This window comes from Bidens hawaiensis, unplaced genomic scaffold, assembly GCF_021521415.1.
Source record: "Bidens hawaiensis isolate Kalapana, Puna unplaced genomic scaffold, B.hawaiensis_p1.1 tig00034580_1, whole genome shotgun sequence".
Classification (NCBI taxonomy): Eukaryota; Viridiplantae; Streptophyta; class Magnoliopsida; order Asterales; family Asteraceae; genus Bidens; species Bidens hawaiensis.
Window position 1 is genome coordinate 34,250 of NW_027505326.1, and position 18,251 is coordinate 52,500.

Genomic DNA, 18,251 nt, shown 5'->3' on the forward strand with positions numbered 1-18,251 from the left:
GAAGACACCCCTTACACTTCCTGGATAGATTGATATTTTTAACTCTTATAATGAATCAGGGGTATATTAGTAATTGCATATGTTTTTGGATGGAAAACTAACAGAAGTTAGATGTAGGGACTAATCCTATTCGTTTTTAAACCCCAAGGATTAAAGCAGTTCAATTTTTTGTTTCAGGGACTAATAGTGACTCCGTTTTTAAACACTAGGTACGAAAACAGTAATTTTCTTTAAAAAATAATTATGAATTGAAAGAATAAAAGGAGCGGGTGTTTAATAGAAAGTGGTTTCTCAGTGTTTCAGTCTTCTAGGGTTTTGCCTCTGCGACTGCGCTATCAATCAACAAAGAAGAAGAAGATCGATAGCATTAACAGCAGCAGCAGCCATGGCTACCAAAGTCCAGAGGATTATGACACAACCAATCGTATGTATTCTCATCTTGCCCTAATTCTCTGATTTTCCCCAATTAGTGTCTAATTTTGTTTATATTTTGCAGAATCTCATCTTTAGGTTTCTTCAGAGCGTAAGTTTTAGCCTCAACTGCCTTTAATTGTTTATTTTATTGGATGATTTGTTTTAATTTATGTTTTGTTTACGGTACAGAAAGCTCGTATACAGATATGGTTGTTTGAGCAGAAGGATTTGAGGATTGAAGGCCGTATAATTGTATGTCTAACACACTACACTCACTTGCATTGTTTTGTGCTTAATTGCTTAACTTAGGAGTGTAAGCGAGCCCGAGCTTGAATAGGCTCAAGTTCGGCTGGTTTTGAGTTACCAGAGCTCGAGCTTGGCTTGTTTCGAACTCTTTTTTTCAATTCTCGGCTCGTTTATTATTTGTTAATTAATTTAAAAAAGTTTTTTTTGCTATTTTTAAATATTTTGAGAAAAAACTTAAACGAGCTTAAGCTCGGCTTGAGCTCGTGTAGTACCTTAAACGAGGAAATGCTTGGCCTGAGCTTGGCTGTGCGGTGTGAGATTAATACATTGAAGTCCAAAAGAGGTAAAGCTTAAAATCAAACAAGGCTCGTTGAGGCCCGGCGAGGCTAAATGAGCTTCCCATACCAGGCTCGATAACTAAACGGGCTTTATTTGAGGCTTGAAAAAGCTCGGCTTGTTTTAAGCAGTTTGCCTATTAGGATATTGAATATTAGAGCTACAATTTGATTTTGTGCTTTTATAATTTTGTGTTTAATTGCTTTTATAGGGTTTGTTTTTTTTTAAATCAATGTGTCTTTGAAACGTCATAACTACATTTTGCCTTATATCAGATGTTAGGAGTAGAGTATAAAACGGATATGAATATGCAAGTACCATCCAAATAAGTTTCTGGATGACTTAATTGACATCAACCTTGGTTCTAAAAAGAGTGCATTTAGGTCTAGCCGTTGCTCTATGTACAGCAAAAAGCTGTTTCTTTTTCTGATCTGTTACATTTCAAGCTTTTTAATCAAGTCAACTGTTTATAATCTTGTCATTCTTTTGGTCATTTTTACATAGATGCTATTCATCCACTTCCAAAGACTATTCTTGACCAAATTTGACTCTTATGTACATGAAGCGCATAAGGCCATGAGGCTTTATTCTGATCGCCTTGTGCTCCTGATGTGCGCTTTTGAAAACCAAGGCATCCACAATCATAGTATGCCTTTAATTCTATCTGTGTTTTTTGTTTTACCACTTTTAGGATTGGATACCTAACACCTGGTGATTAGGATGTTGAATGTTGATGTAAAGTCGTGTTTGGTTTAGTTGACTTGCATAATTGCATATTTATAAGTTCTCATGCTTTCCTTAAATAAATCATGTAGAAATGTGTTTCTCATATAAAACTAGATATGCAAAGTGGAGTATGAATGGTATGGAAATATAGAATGTGAATATTATCTTCTTCTATGTTCAATGATATAATGAAAGGCATGCGCTTGATGTAGGGGTTTGATGAGTACATGAATTTGGTTCTTGATGAGGCTGAGGAAGTCAGCATAAAGAAAAAAACCCGAAAGGCTCTAGGTTTGTCACTTTTCCATTATCTTGAATTCCTCGGTTCATATTTTCATGTGTATGTTGGATGGTTTTCTAAGTTGCAAGTTTTGGGTATTTTTTAGGCAGGATTCTGCTGAAAGGTGACAACATTACCCTCATGATGAACGCGTATGTGACTAGTTCTATATTACTCACTCTCAACTAATGTCTACTTTAATTTTCAATGTGATTTAACATATTTTTTGTTTCTCATTATGTTCAGGGGAAAGTAAGCAGAAGCATTTCTACGAGGAAGATCGATGCTTGCAACTTGTGTTGGTATTTGTTTTGATGAGTGCTAGTTAGGGACATTTGTGAGAATTAATCCAGCTTATGTTGATGTTTTTAGGTTTGTAAGCACCCAACTTTCATGTGTTACTAATCTTATTTGAATTTTGCTTTTTGAATGTGGGCTGGCTAAGCTAAGCCGCCGTTTTTGCATAAAATCTTTACCTTGAGAACAAGGCACAGAACCACAAAATGGTGGTCTGATACAAAAGCGAGTATAAAATGCCTTGTGGTGGTAAGCGCGAAACCGTCTGTTTGATGATAGTGTATCCTCCGCTAGTCATGTACCAGTGGTGGCAAGTGTGACTTGTATAGCTTTAGAAACCATCCGTTTGATGATAGTGCATCATCCACTAGTCATGTACCAGTATTCATTATCTATGTTGTATAGCTTTAGAAATCGTCTGTTCGATGATAGTGTATCATCCCCTAGTCATGCACCAATATTCATTATCTATGCAAGCGTGACTCGTGTATCATCCACTAGTCATGTACCATTGTTAGTAATGACCCGTATGCATTGTAAACATATAACACAGAGATATTGTGATATCCGAGAAGTCTGTTAGAGAGCCTACATGTAATAGTTGAGTTCTTTTGGATCATGAGAGCAATTGGTTGAAGACGAATGGTATGCACGCTTCGTATGCAAACTCATTATGCAGAATGATAGAATCTCAAAGTATCATAGGTTACAATACTTTGATCCTCGCTGGTGATTTACCGTTACTAGCTCCATCATTTACACTATGTGTGACAGTATGTTTTGACCTCAGCATATGATATAACGACCGATCTTAACATGATATAACGGCCTATCCTAAGTCCTAACATATGCTACAACATTCACCATGAGGTACTGTTGAGTATCATAATCACACTTTTTAAATTCTTTACTGATGCTGCAAATCTATTACTGAAACTAGAGACACAAAGTGCATAAAAAGAAAGCAAATATATACTAAAGAAGACTGTAAACTGTTATTTCCAACAACAGACAACATTTACTGCTGATTAAACTTTGTATTATGAAGCTGTATCAAAAATGTTTTAACATCAGAAAGAAATCAATCAAGCACTTACCTCTTCCAATCTCTCCCTCAAAATCTTCAATCCCATATACCTGCAAAATTCAAAAACCACCAAATTATCATTCAAACTCAAAACAACACAAGAATCAAACACAAACATTTACATACCTGCCAAGCATCAAAACAGTAGCCTGCGGATTCGTCCCAGGCGAAACCGTGAAAACTGAACCATCAATCACCCGAAGAGAACCAACGCCCATGATCTTCAAATCCGAATCCACCACCGCCCCAACTAAACACCCACCATGATAATGCCATATCGTGTTCACCGTCCGCCTACAAAACTCACCCATCGCCTCATCACTCGACCGGTTAGCCGGCAGCCTCGCCCCCACAAACCTATACTCCGCCCGATGCCTCCGGTTCCAAAACCGAAACCCCGACATCGCCCGAGTCCTCAACATCTCGCCAATCCTCCTCGTCCCATTCACACACCTCGCCAAATCAACTGGATTATCAAAGTAGTTAAACCGAACAATCGGTGGCGTCGCGATATCCGTCGACACCAAACGGAGCGAACCCGCCGACAACGGGCCAATTATCTTTTCCATAATATTCGCCACGCTGAAATACATCGTCGACGAATGCGACCCCCGGCGGTGGCTAACGTGCACCGGCGACCGATACGGACGGACATCCGACGACGCCTCGAGATACGCGCCGGAGTCGGTAATCCCCACTACTTGTATCAGAGAATGAGGCAATAAACTCGGAGACAAAAAGGATATTCCGTTACGCGGGTTATCATACAAAAACTGTCCAACAAACGGCGAATGACACGTGACCGGAATCCCCCAAGACGAAAGATACGAACGTTGACCGAGTCCACTTAACAGAAGTAACTGAGGACTACCAATCGCTCCAGCAGAAACAATAACCTCGCCGTTAAGTCTTACACTAGCGTAATGGTAACGGCCGTTAGTGTCAACGAAAACGACGCCGTTTGCGTGTTTAATTGAATTAGAATTAATAATATCATCAGTGAATAATATCCGTTCCACGGTGGCGTAAACACCGACTTTAATGTTTTCTTTGACGGCGTCGTTTAACAAATCCGCAGCACTGAACCGGTGACCGGTCGAGTTAAAAGTCGAACCGCCGATTTTGGTGCCAAAAGCGTGAAGTAAACTGTAACCGTTAAACGGCCGTACACCGGACTGTAACAAACCGTCGCGTACGGACACTTGCCACGGCTGTAACTCCGGTTCAAACACGATTAGGTTCTCAATCCATTGATACGACTGTGCGATTAAGCTTTTATCGAAGTTGATACCTGACCGGTTATAAAACTCGTCGTCGGCTCGGCTGTAGAAGCCGGCGTTAATGGCGCTGCTGCCGCCGAGGACACGGCCGCGGGCGTTGGGGACGTTTTCGTCCGAGGTGAAGGATTCGGCGGCAGAGTGAGGTGAGTCGAGTTGACGGAGAGTGGTGATGAAGCCTTCTTCGCGCATGACGCTAGGGTTAGTGTGGGGAACGCCGCCGCGTTCGAGGAGTAAGACGCGGAAGGTGGAGGATAAGGTGGCGGCTAAGGGGCAGACGGCGGTGCCGCCGCCGATGATGATGTAGTCGAAGGTGTCTGTCAGTGGAAGGTCGGTTGCGTTGATGGTGAATTGCATGTATGGTGGACCTAGGGTTTGGTAATGAGTTAATTAGTTGAAATAATAATAATAATAATAATAATAATAATAATAATAATTGCATGGAGAAGGTGGTTGCTTACTCTGAGATAAGGCGGTTGAAATTAGAGAGAAGAGCAAGCAGAGGATGATGATGATTGACGCCATTAATGGCGGATATCTGCAAGTTAGAAGAAGCTGAAATGGATGGAAGCCAAATTGGGGTTATGAAGACGTTGAATTAAGTTTTTGGTGGGAAAATCAGTTAAGAGTTCTTTTTTTATTTCTTCACTTTTATTTTAAACAAATGACTTTTGTTACTACAAGATATCAAAAATGGCAACGTGGATTCAAACCGCAAGTTTAGGTGTCACACAATCACGGGTTATGATTTTCATTTCATACATTCTCAAAAGGAATGACATGCATAAAAGCATGTTAGTAGGGGCTAGTAGTTACGGGTGCAAACGAGTTGAGTCGAGTCTCGAGTCGAGTCCGAGCCCGAGCTTGACTAGACTTGATTTTGGTTTGTTTAATTTATACAGATTTCGAGCTTGAGCTCTATTTTCAAGGCTCGAGCTCGGCTCGTGAATAAATTTTCAAGCTCGAGCTTGGCTTGTTTACTATTTATTAATTATTTTTTATATAAGTATAATTATTTTTTAATATTTTTTCTATTACAATTTTATGCATAAAATAATATATATTGTTTAGTTGTTTTTATTTATTTTTCATAGCATTATATATATATATAGCATTTGAGAACTCAAAAAAAGTTTAATAACTTTTAGAAACTCTTAAAAACGAATTATTTTTTTAACTTTTTTTATATATTAACATTATTTGAAACTTGTTTTATCATATTTATAAAAAAAAATTGATTACACATATAAATCACAAGTTACACATGTGTAAAATTTATGTGATAAAAATTTACATATGTGTAAAAAAACATAGATATGCGTAAAAAAAGTAATTTTCATAACTGTAATCATAAATATAGATGTCAAAAGTGATAAAACTACACTTAAATAATATTAACATACAAATTTTTTTATAAAAAGCGTTAGTTATTAAGAGTTCCTTCAAGTTCTTAAATAATTTAAGAGTTCTCAAATGATACTAATCATATATATATATATGGGATGGTTCAGAAAAGAAATGAGATTACTGTGAGAAATGTAATAAATGAATATGAACCACTAGTTTTATTTTATGTTTTAAATGCTTAAAGATAAATAAGGAAAGTATTAATTTATGCTCTCTCTTCAATTAATATGACTAATATATATAATAGTTATCTATTCAATTAATATAACTTATTAAATTATTATAATTGGAAAATAATAAGAATTCATTTATTTTTATAACTTATTTTTTCTCTCTTGAATTTTTATCCTACACAACTACAATTAATTCATATATTAAAATTTCTTTCTATCCAAAACCAATTTCTTCCAACTCAATATATTAATATCCATCAACACGTTGTTACATTATGATAAATAGTACAAAAAAGTACACAACCTACACAAAAACATATAACTACACTTGTTCTAATAATAAGAAAACATATAACCTACACAAGAAAAACATATAACCGACACACAAGATTCAACATCAATAAGCTACACACGCACACGAAAACGTATAACCTACACACAAAAAACATATAACCTACACTCGAAAAACATATAACCGACACACAAGATTCAGCATCAATAAACTACACACGCACACGAAAACGTATAACCTACACACGAAAAACATATAACCTACACTCGAAAATTTTATCCTACACAAATACAATTTATTCATATATTATATATCAATATCAATCAACACGTAGGTACATTGTGATGAATAATATAAAAAAATATCTTACATATGTTATCATTAAATGTCAATAAAAAATATACAACCTAACAAAAAACATATAACATACACTTGTTCAAAGAATAAGAAAACATATTACATACACACGAAAAACATATAACCTACACACGTATAGGATATGTGTATCCATAATTAGAGTGATTTATTATAGTTATATTAGTTATATTAATTGAAGAGAGATAATGCACTTATTGTTGCATTTACATTTTTTTCATTTATTTTTAAACATTTAAAACCTAAAATAAAACTAGTGGACTATATTCATTTCTCACATTTTTCACAGTAATTTCATTTCTCTCCTGAGCTTAAACCTGTATATATATATATTAATTAATAATTATTAAATACATGTTTATAAAAATATAAATGGCAGACTCGTTTAGGTTTGTGATCTGGCTCGAACTCGATAAGTGAAGCTCAGGTTCTAGCTCGTTTATTAAACGAGCTTACTTTTAGGCTCGAGCTCGGCCTTGGGCTCGAACTCGATTGAGCTCGACTCAATCGAGCTTTTTAACGAGCCGGTCTCGAGGTTCTCGCTCGTTTGCACCCCTAGTAGTGCACAAAGATGTCAATTTCCAAAACATGTATGGTTACGACATGATAAATATATGTTACATGGTGTTTTTAGAAATAGTAAGAACATATACAAGATGTAAAATATTGCGGGGTCTGTTTTTGGGCGGCACATTATAGGAGGAATTTGACGTGAAGGACGTCTAGAGGCGTAATTCAACAAAGATCAACTTTATAGCTGTTCCATGATGGCGATGGTCTTGCCGCTAGGGCAAGGTTATAAGCTTGCCAATATTGGGTTGGGATGTAATTATAATATCAGCTAATTTGCTTAAATTTTAATACCAGAAAGCTATTTATTTATCGGGAGTATATTATCCGATAAACCAATTATATTTAGTGTATGCCAAGTTAAAGAATTTTTAATTTGGACGTCAAGTTTACTAGGAATGATAGTTCAAGTGACCCATTCCACAGGTTTTTTTCTACCTTTAATTAAGAAAGTAAACTAGAAACTTGATACAAGATTTCCTCTCAAAAGATGCATTATATGGATTTTGATTTTATAAGCGCTAAAATCTGTATCATTTCTTCTTCATGGTATATACGAAATACCAATCATACTCTCATATAGAGAGAGTATCATAAGCTATCTCTAACATAAACAATTGGCCATGCATGGAATAAAAAATGTTATAACATTCGTGCTAAATACAATTATAATTTATTTGGTTATTTAATTAATTATCAATAACGAAATTATGATAAATGGGAAAAATATACACAATTGACTTTCGATTGATTTAGTCAACTCCTTTTTTATTGGCCAGCTCCAAATCGGTAGATATTCAACATCACCGTATCTCATATATTTTTGTTACAAAATACGTAATATTTTAATACTTTCTATTTTGTAGGTTATTGTTTATTATTACTTTTTAGTATAAGTGAACTCATGACTCATGAGCAAATAGAATAGTACGTTATGTCTAATCCAAATATATTTAATTATTAATTAATAGTTAAATTTTCTAAACACATAAATAATTAAATATTATCTATATATTAGATAAGTAATTCACATACTAGTGTCTATTATTAATATTTTGTTTTTATGACAGTCTACTCGATCCACCAGTTAGAGTACTGGTCGGATCGGTTTCAAAAACCAATAATGTCATAAAATATTTCACATAAACATATACTCCCTCCATCTCATTAAAGGTGTTTATATTTTTCTTTTTATTTGTCCCATTATAAATGTTTACTTTCAAAATTTATTAGCCAATTTTCAAGTTTACCCTCAAGCATACACAACTAGCATTAATAAACAATATGGTGAACCCATTTTTCAAGGGCATTATTGTCATTTGGTTAACAAAAAAAGTAATCATTCAATCCACCTTAAACTTTGTGTTTTTCAAACTAAGACGCTTTAACCGGGACGGAGGGAGTAACAATATTAAAACGATATATATAACTCATTCATTTTTATTCTTTTTTCTCTGCAAAGTTAACAAAATATGAGTATAAAGTACAAAACTTGTTGAGATTGAAGTAATAAATGAAACAATAATGAAATTTAAACATAATAAAATATAATTTTAAAATCTAGGGAATTATCTGATTCAATTCACTGGTTCAAACGAAAGCAATACACCAATAGGATCAATCAAAGAGATTACGCAGTCAAGTTTCTCTCTGGGCGATCCTATTTCTAAGACATTTGAGTGGAAACCAATATATTTTTTTAATATTTTATTTACTATAATAATAATAATAATAATAAACATTTGAGTTTTGAGTTTGTCAATTTTTCATTATGTTGTAATAAACATATTATAAATGAAGTTGGGACCGGGAAAGATTGAATCCGGGTTACTCTCTCACTTGGCTGCTACATTAACTATTTCCCACACATCACATCACTACAATCCAACATAACTAATCTAATCCTACTTAATCAAAATTAGTTTATTATAATTAACAAAACTAACTACTTGTATTATAAGTATTTAACTTCTACCAATAGATAAAAAACGGATTTAAACAACGACAATCATGCCATTTGTATCTTTTCTAAGTTTATTTATATTTTTAATTGGTTTAATTGTCATTTTAAAGCATGACTTTATTGATTATGTTTGTCCCGTTGCTATAATAGTTTTTGACGAGCTATTACATCACGTGCATCAAAACTCGTTACACCAATAAAAAAAATCTTGTAAAATTAAAAGATGATGTAATTGATTTAATAGACTTTTATAAAACTTGTTCTTTAAAATACAATTCAACACTACATCTATACTCATATTTATGGAATAGAACTCATGAGCATGCAAGTAAGAAGAAATTGCGAGTTTTGGCAAACTTTTGCTTTCTTGTCCAAATAAAAGGCTAAAAGGTCATTGTTAATATATCTTTAAGTAGCGTTGGCTTTTGCTAACGGTTTTAAAAAATCTAAAGGCACCAAAGACCAATTGGTGTAGCGAGTAGTCACATCATTTTCTTCGCGGGTTTGAGTTTCACCTGAAGCATTTTGTTCTATGTTGAGCCAGAGAGTTTTCCAAGTGACGGATTTCCTTCCGAATGAGCGAGTCATACCATATTATGTTAAGACGAAAGCGTGATTTATTTCTAGGGTGATTCGGGTGTCACTGTATTCTCTTTTAACACTTTGTACACATGGTCTATAGAAGACTAATATATTTCAAAACCTTAAGGCTTAAGGTCTTCAACCCCACCCAAAACTTGGACAATAAATCTTCTGAATAAGATTTACATAAAAGTATGCATACACACATATATTAGCATAAAACTAGGTGAGGATGTGCATATAGTAATCAAATATGTAGGCATAAAACACAAAAGCGAATAAAAATAAAAATGAAAAATTAGTATAATATGATACAACCACCTCTTTATCTTTCGGCGTATTACAAAACCTAGCTAGGTCAGACGAGTTTGAGCGTAGACACGTGCAAACCGATTTACAGTACTCCAATGAACCAAGTTGCCCTTGCAAACAACATGATACCTTTCTCCCTTCAATCCTTTACACATATTTTAGTAGAGAATTGTCATTTATTTTATAAATACATATACCTATTGATTTAATCATATATATCAAAGGATTAGGCTAAATGTATCCCCTACTTGTCAAACCTCCTCCCTAAACTTTTAATTCTTTAACAATTTATTTGACATATTACCCACTATAACACTATTTCTTTTTTATTTTAGTTAAGAAACAAAATAAAGTTTTCTTTAAAAGAATGCAAACTATCACTAAAAACTATTTGAAAAAACACTCTCTAAAAAAATAAAATAATTATAGAAAAAAAATTATTTTTAAATAATAAAAAACGTTTATTTTAAATAAGAAAAAATGTTTTTGTTATTTAAAAAAATATTAAAAATTTGTTCTAAAATAACATTAATAAAAGATAACAAAAGGACAAAGATAACAAATATTTAAATCATATTTATGTAAAACTTTGAGAGTCAGTACATATTTAGTAAAAATGAGGAAAATAAAGTATCTTTCATACTATGTATCAAAATATGTTAATCATCTCCTTTTTATCTGTACGTTACCTTAAATCTATTTAAAAATGTTTGTACAATTAATACGTGTTCATGTACAATTAATTATGTATAGTTGTAAAACATATTTAAATAACGTTATCACCAAATAATATCATCGCAACACAAATACTTTTCTAATAATCACACTGATGGCGACTCAATCAATTTTTTTAATATAATTCCATATATTTACTTGTGATTAGGGATAAGCAAATAATACGTTTATCGGAGACTCGGGGTTCTCCAGTTGTCATCATTTGTGGCCTAGTGGTAGAAGGTTTGGATTTACCAGTAAAGACCCAAGTTTGATCATTATCTGTGCCACTTTTGATGAAAGAAGACAATAAGGATTTAAGCTAAACCTTGTGCAACATTGCCCGTTTTAATCCAGAGCCCACACAAGTTTTCTTTCGTGGTCTGTTATGTCAAATAATTATGCTCTTGTGGTGACAAAATGAATGTTTAGTGGCAGCTGGCGGTATAGTTTCCCGGGGTAACGCACAAGGCAAACTTTGAAGCCAACTTGAACCCAATTAAGACAACATAGTCTGGTCAGAGTAGGGCAACAAGCCACTCCAATTTGATGGAACAACACAATAGAGGATTTGAGCTAAACTTTGTGCAACGCTGCCAGTTCAAATCCAGAGCCCACACAAGTTTTCTCCCCACTATCTGTTACTTCAAATAATCTGCTCTTGTGATGACACGACAAATGTTTAGTGGCAGTTGGCGGTATAGTTTCATGGGGAAACGCCCAAGCTAAACTCTGAAGTCAACGTGAACCCAATTAAGACAACATAGTCTAGCCAGAGTAGGGCAACGATACACTCCAATTTGGAGAATAAAGTGGTCTAAACACAAAAAAAGTTGTCGTTGCACAAAACACACACACACAAACGGTACCAGGCATCGTACAAATACCAAATCAGGTACCACCAGTATCAATTTAGTACTCACCTTTTAAGATTTTGCGATTGATACGATACAAATATGAAATACCCAATTTTAAGGATTTTCTATATCAGTATTCTCGATACCGGTATTTTTGATACAGGTACCGATACCAAAACTCGTCCAGTATCAATTCAGTACCCACTTTTTAAGATTTCACGATCGATACAATACAAATACCCAATTTTAAAGACTTTCCATATCAGTATTCTCGATACTAGTATTTTTAATACAGATACCAGTACCAGTACCAGTACCAAACTCGTCCCTACCGGTGTCACTTGTTAATACATATAATATCAATCGCGTCTTCCTCCATCGTCTTCCTCCTCCTTTATTTTCCCAGAATCTTCTCTCTCCTCTCTCTCTTTCTCTCTCTCTCACACACTCTCTCTCTCTCTATCTCTCTCATATCCATCCCAATTAAACCATCAACAATAAGTCAATCAATTACCATGAAGTCAATCCCCATATCCAATTCCAAACCCTCATCTTCCTAATAAACCCTCTCTCCATTTCATTTCTTCACACACACAACCAATTCAACCCAGGGGTAAAACCGTCAACAACCATGAAACCAATCCTACCACCACCACCACCGTCCTCCGCCACACCCAACCGCCCACGCCGCCGTCCCGACCTAACCCTACCCTTACCCCAACGCGAACCACAACTCGCCGTGCCTTTACCTCTCCCACCGTCATCCGCACCTGTTACCACCACAAACCCTAACCCTAACCACCACCACCACTCCACCAGCAACCGTTTAACTTATCGGAACTCGACCGGATTAACCGAATCGGCAGCGGCAGCGGCGGCACCGTCTACAAAGTCATCCACCGTCCCACCGGCCGTACCTTCGCGCTAAAAGTCATCTACGGCAACCACGAAGACGACGTCCGCCGTCAGATCTGCCGCGAAATCGAGATCCTACGGGACGTGGATAATCTGAACATCGTCAAGTGTCACGATATGTTCGATCGAGCCGGTGAGATCCAGGTGCTGTTGGAGTATATGGACGGTGGATCGCTTGAAGGCACACACATATCTCATGAGCCTTCGTTAGCTGATCTAACGCGGCAGGTATTATCAGGTATTTATTACCTTCACCGTCGTAAAATCGTTCATAGAGATATTAAGCCGTCGAATCTGTTAATTAATTCGAAAAAACAAGTGAAAATCGCCGATTTCGGTGTGTCGAGAATACTCGCGCAGACGATGGATCCGTGTAATTCGTCCGTCGGGACGATTGCGTATATGAGTCCGGAACGTATTAATACCGATTTAACCACGGGAAGTATGACGGGTATGCGGGCGATATTTGGAGTTTCGGTGTGAGCATTTTGGAGTTTTATTTAGGGCGGTTTCGTTTGCGGTTGGGAGGCAGGGGGATTGGGCGAGTTTGATGTGTGCGATTTGTATGTCGCAGCCGCCCGAGGCGCCGGGTACCGCGTCTCGTGAGTTTCGGGATTTTATTTCATGTTGCTTGCAACGGGATCCGGCCAGGAGGTGGACTGCCGCGCAGTTGTTGAGGCATCCGTTTGTTACTGGCTCGTCGGGTATGGGTGGTAATCAGGTGAATCAGGCGAAGGCGAATCAGGTGCATCCGGCTCATCAACTGCTTCCTCCGCCTCCTCGTACGCATTTCTCTTCGTCGTCGTGATGCTTGTCGGTTTTATTGTAACTTTTCGTTAATTTACTTGTGTTAAAAATATTATCGGACGATGACTGAATGGAAGGATCACAAATTTGATTTCGGTTAGATCATTACATGAGTTATTCTGTTATTCGGCAGATTTTGATTCCTGTATATTGTAAGTGGTGCTTATTATGTACTCTCTCCGTCCCATTAAACGTGCCATGGTTTGAAAAACAAAAAGGGAGATACCTTTTTTGCTTATAAAATGACAATAATGTCTTTGAAAATTGGGCCATCAATATTGTTTTATTAATGTTAGTTATGTTTGTGTAAGGGTAAACTTGAAAATTGACTAATAAATTTTGAAAGTAGACATTTATGATGGACAATTAAAAAAAAGGAAATATAAACACTTTTAATGGAACGAGGGAGTACGAATTTAGGGCTGGATTCAAGGAAATGCGAGCCAGACTCCCAGTCTGGGCATGAGTTTACTGTGGGCAATAAATTTATATATATTAAAATATAAAAGTGAAAACTTTTTTGGCCCTCTTGGTAAAACATTAAAATCTCAAAACTAATACTATGATTCTGATATGTTTATTGATATAACTTGATCGTCGTTTAAAGAAAATTAATTTATATAATTTGTTACGGCTTAAGGGTCCTTTTTCAGCTCGTATTGGTAACTTGAATCCTCAGAACCGGCTCTATATGAATCAGGAGCTTTTAAAGGTTAACATATTTAGCATTTAAGATATAACATCACATCAAGGGATGAAAATGGTAGGATCTATGATGATAATTAGAGAAGATAGAAAGTAGCATATGCTTTAATGATGTATGATTTGTGCTATGTGATATATGATGATGGAAGTAACTTTATAAAGATCTTACCTACGTCTAGTCATCTACAAAGTGGTAATTATGCATGAGTGTGTGTGACGCCCTGCTTGCGGTGCGCACATATAATGTATATATGTGTGAACCCTTGGGTGGGCAAAAGTAAAATTGCACTAATTTTGACGTTATTTTACTAATCACGTGAAAATAACGTTAAAAGTGGCGGAAGGTTAATCAGGCATCATGTGGTGGCGTTGATAGCCGAAAGACAAGGGCACATGCACCAATCTGCCGGTGTCCCGATGATTGAGTGTTATGTGTCTTATGTCCAATGCTTGATTCAAAACTACTATCGAGCCGGGGGTCTCACCGGAAGCAGCCTCTCTATCCCTATGGGATAGAGGTAAGGCTGTCTACATCTTACCCTCCTCAGACCCTACCATAGCATTGCTATTGGTGGGATATACTGAGTACGATGATGATGATGATGATGTGTGTGAGTGTGTTGTAATCAATGGTGGAGTGGGTGAGAAAGATGGATCTTTCACATCCTATCTTTATAGCAACATTGCATTGTTGCTTTACCAATAATGATAATAAAAGGTAGCCAACTCATACTTAAGGCTGAGGGGTGTGGGGGCTTTAATGGGGGTTTTAGTGGGGGCTTCAACCAATAATATTATGACGTGTGGCAGAGAGAGAAACTGGATAAGGGGGTGTTGGAGCCCTGGCCCCTGGTGTGGAGGGGCTCTAGCAGGGGCTCCAGCGAAAATTTTTTTTTTTTATTTTTTTATAAATATATTCAAACGACATTTTTTTTGTGTTAGTTTTGAGAGGATTTTAGGAGGAAATGTGTATAATTGTGAAATGAAGTATATTTTATAAAGGTATATATTTATAGTTTAAGAAAATATTTTTTTTTAATTTAATATGAGCTCAACGGCTCTTTTCCGTAAACCTATATAGAAAATATATTTTTTTTTGTTTTTTTCGGCTCCCAACGGTCCAAAATACCTCAAAAGGTGTGCTCCTCTCCCTCTTCTCCCGCTAACCAGCTCACGCCTGCATTGTTTTTCGCGTTAGCGCCCCGTTGGCGCCCCCGTTAGCGCCCCGGTGGTGTGGTGTTAGCGCCTGGGGGCGCGAGCGGAGGGGCTCTAGCGCCCCCGTTGAAGCCCCACACCCCTCGGCCTAATAGTACATGCATAAAGGTTTTTATATGTGACATGTTTGATGGTTGGTAAGTTCTTTTTAGACTATTTTGTAATTTAACAAATTTGACTCTTGGGCCATGTTTATGTTGATTCATATATAGGCAACTTAGATGGAAATTGTCACATCCATCTTTAACTTGGGTCTTTTGATATGTACGGTTGATAATAATTCATATAGACAATTTAACAAATGATAGTCTACACTTTCGTTGATTTGTCTATCTTAAATGACATAACATCTGCTAGATATTTTTTTACCGATGGATGCCATGTCATCAAGGTAGACAAAATTACTTCTACAATAGAGTGATATTGCTATTGTTCATAAAAGTGAAATTTTGAAGGTATCATTCGTTAATTACCTTTGGAGAGAACCATAAACGGTTGAGTCCGCTATTTTTTTTAAAGCGAGACTTTAATTCACCTGTATCGGCTATTTTTCTTTAAAGCGAGACTTTAATTCACCTGTATCTTTTAAAGTGAGACTTTAACGCACCCATATTTTTTAAAGCGAGACTTTAATGCGCCTACTCGAATGACGTCTTAGATACAATAGAGTGATATTGCTATTGCCGTAAAAGTGAAATTCAAAGGTGTCATTGGTTAATTACCTTTGGAGATAATCATAAACGGTTGAGTCGGCTATTTTTTTTAAAGCGAGACTTTAATTCACCAGTATCGGCTATTTTTTTTAAAGCGAGACTTTAATTCACCTATATCTTTTAAAGTGAGACTTTAACGCACCTATATTTTTCAAAGCGAGACTTTAATGCGCCTACTCGAATGACGTCTTAGATACAATAGAGTAATATTGCTATTGCTGTAAAAGTGAAATTCAAAGGTGTCATTGGTTAATTTACCTTTGGAGATAATCATAAACGGTTGAGTCGGCTATCTTTTTTAAAGCAAGGCTTTAATTCACCTGTATCTTATAAACCGAGACTTTAATTCACCTATATTTTTTAAAGCGAGACTTTAACGCACCTACTCGAATGACGTCTTAGATACCGGTAGCGGTTGTCACGACATTTATCCGTGTAAAACACAATGAAAATGTTCATGAAATTTAATTTGTCATTAGTTTGTGAATTACATATGATCACTTTTAACATAAGCAATCATTAAATGCCCCAATTCTCACTATAGGCTGGCCATTAGAACTTTTTTTTTTCTTTTTTTTTTAAACTCATGGCCTATCGGTAATGGTATAGTGTTCTCTTATAAATGTGAGACTGTGGGATTACATGTAGAATTTTGCTATAAAAAGAAAAGTGCGTTTATGGTTTTAACTTCACAAACATCATGTACAGATGCTTTAAGGTCTCTTTGATTTGTGAAATTTACTAAAATTAGAATTGGGATTATGTTAAAAACATTTGTGGTTGATTAAGGAAGAAATTGAAATTCATTTCAATAAATTCTCATTTTTTTAAACGGCTTTATTATAACTAGTTGTTGGGGAACTTCGAAAGGCTTACCATATGCATAAAATTTATCTTACCTAAGTTTGAATCCTAGAATACTGGTGGTCTCCACTTATACACTTGTTGGAATCGAGTTGGGACCCCACAGGAAGTTTCCATAAAATTCTTGCCAGATGCGTGATTCGAACCTTGGTACATCCTCCTTGCCCCGCCCTTAACTCAACTAGCATTTGTCAGCTGAGCCAAGGATATTTCTATTCTAGAGGAATTCAAATAGTTTTACCAACAAACTCGAAAATCATTGAAGCTCTGTTGATGATAAGAATAGGTGATGAATTATCGATCTACCATGGTAACAATAGACTTTGTACCGATTCATGGACTTCACTTACAAGAATGACACCTCGACAAAGAAGGTAGTCTGTAAAAAAGGGTGTTATTGGTCATTTCAATATTTGTATAATATGTTGCACTTACTCGTTTATTTCTGATTTGTGTATGTGTTGTGCCTGGTGGGCTTTGGAGTTATTTGGGCTTCTAAATACTTGATCATGGGCTTCATGGGCTTAGATGGTGAGAGTTGGTTGAAGGCCCATTTGCTCTCTTTTCTCTGTTTTTATAAATATACTCACTATTAGGGTTTGATAGTAGTTTTTTGAGAATTTATACACTAGATCATTGTGTTATGATCTAGTTTCGTTGTAGACGGTTTATTGGTGTTGTAAGCTTCGTCAGTGATTGAAGATTGGAGATTATTTGTTGTCTTTGATTGTTTGTGATTAATAAGACGAAGCATGATTTCTGGCTTGGTATCAGAGCTACGGCTCTAATCGTCGCGTTCTTCAGCTTGGTCTCTGGTGATTTTTAGGTTTGTTTCATATCAAAAACCCTAATCAAAGGTGAACGACTGTTTGTTTGGTGGACGGTTTTTTTATCGCTGCAATTTTTTGGTGATTGTTGTTCTGCTGGTTCAAGATTGGAGTCTTTGGTCTCGAAGGGTACTGATCTTGATTATTTTTTTCTCTCATCTTCTATCTGTTCGCTTGGAGAATCGCTGTGAGATCTTTCTTTACCCTTAGTTCTTGTCTTTAGATTGATAGTTTTATACTTTTGTTGGCATTAGGTCTTGTTATTGTTAGGCATTTGTAATACAGGGAGATAACTCT

At 35.9% G+C, this 18,251-nt stretch overlaps 2 protein-coding genes and 1 pseudogene across 2 annotated transcripts; 2 read left to right on the plus strand and 1 right to left on the minus strand.

Annotated features, from left to right (window-relative positions):
• Nucleotides 1-309: 309 nt before the first annotated feature.
• LOC143612410 (uncharacterized) lies at nt 310-2,400 on the plus strand. The gene is made up of 6 exons (XM_077086400.1): nt 310-424; nt 497-523; nt 604-666; nt 1,935-2,013; nt 2,109-2,154; nt 2,249-2,400. The coding sequence occupies exons 1-6, from the start codon at nt 386-388 to the stop codon at nt 2,256-2,258; spliced, it is 264 nt and encodes an 87-aa protein (XP_076942515.1). The 5' UTR covers nt 310-385; the 3' UTR covers nt 2,259-2,400.
• A 984-nt stretch (nt 2,401-3,384) lies between these two features.
• On the minus strand, nt 3,385-5,188 carry LOC143612407 ((R)-mandelonitrile lyase-like). Its single transcript, XM_077086397.1, has 3 exons — nt 5,125-5,188; nt 3,513-5,031; nt 3,385-3,436 (listed from the first exon to the last, which is right to left on the minus strand). Exons 1-3 carry the CDS (start codon nt 5,186-5,188, stop codon nt 3,385-3,387), a joined length of 1,635 nt encoding a protein of 544 aa, XP_076942512.1.
• A 7,348-nt stretch (nt 5,189-12,536) lies between these two features.
• Nucleotides 12,537-13,751, plus strand: LOC143612408 (mitogen-activated protein kinase kinase 5 pseudogene; annotated as a pseudogene).
• The last annotated feature ends 4,500 nt before the right edge of the window (nt 13,752-18,251 follow it).

What these genes read in the sequence shown, in the direction of transcription:
- LOC143612410 (XM_077086400.1), top strand. Translation starts at nt 386, where the DNA reads ATGGCTACCAAAGTCCAGAGGATTATGACACAACCAATC. An exon ending in GGATTATGACACAACCAATC is followed by an intron (nt 425 to 496) that starts GTATGTATTCTC and finishes TATATTTTGCAG; the next exon opens with AATCTCATCTTTAGGTTTCT. An exon ending in TCTTTAGGTTTCTTCAGAGC is followed by an intron (nt 524 to 603) that starts GTAAGTTTTAGC and finishes TTTACGGTACAG; the next exon opens with AAAGCTCGTATACAGATATG.
- LOC143612407 (XM_077086397.1), bottom strand. Translation starts at nt 5,188, where the DNA reads ATGGCGTCAATCATCATCATCCTCTGCTTGCTCTTCTCTCTAATTTCA. An exon ending in TTCAACCGCCTTATCTCAGA is followed by an intron (nt 5,032 to 5,124) that starts GTAAGCAACCAC and finishes ACCAAACCCTAG; the next exon opens with GTCCACCATACATGCAATTC. An exon ending in ACTGTTTTGATGCTTGGCAG is followed by an intron (nt 3,437 to 3,512) that starts GTATGTAAATGT and finishes TGAATTTTGCAG; the next exon opens with GTATATGGGATTGAAGATTT.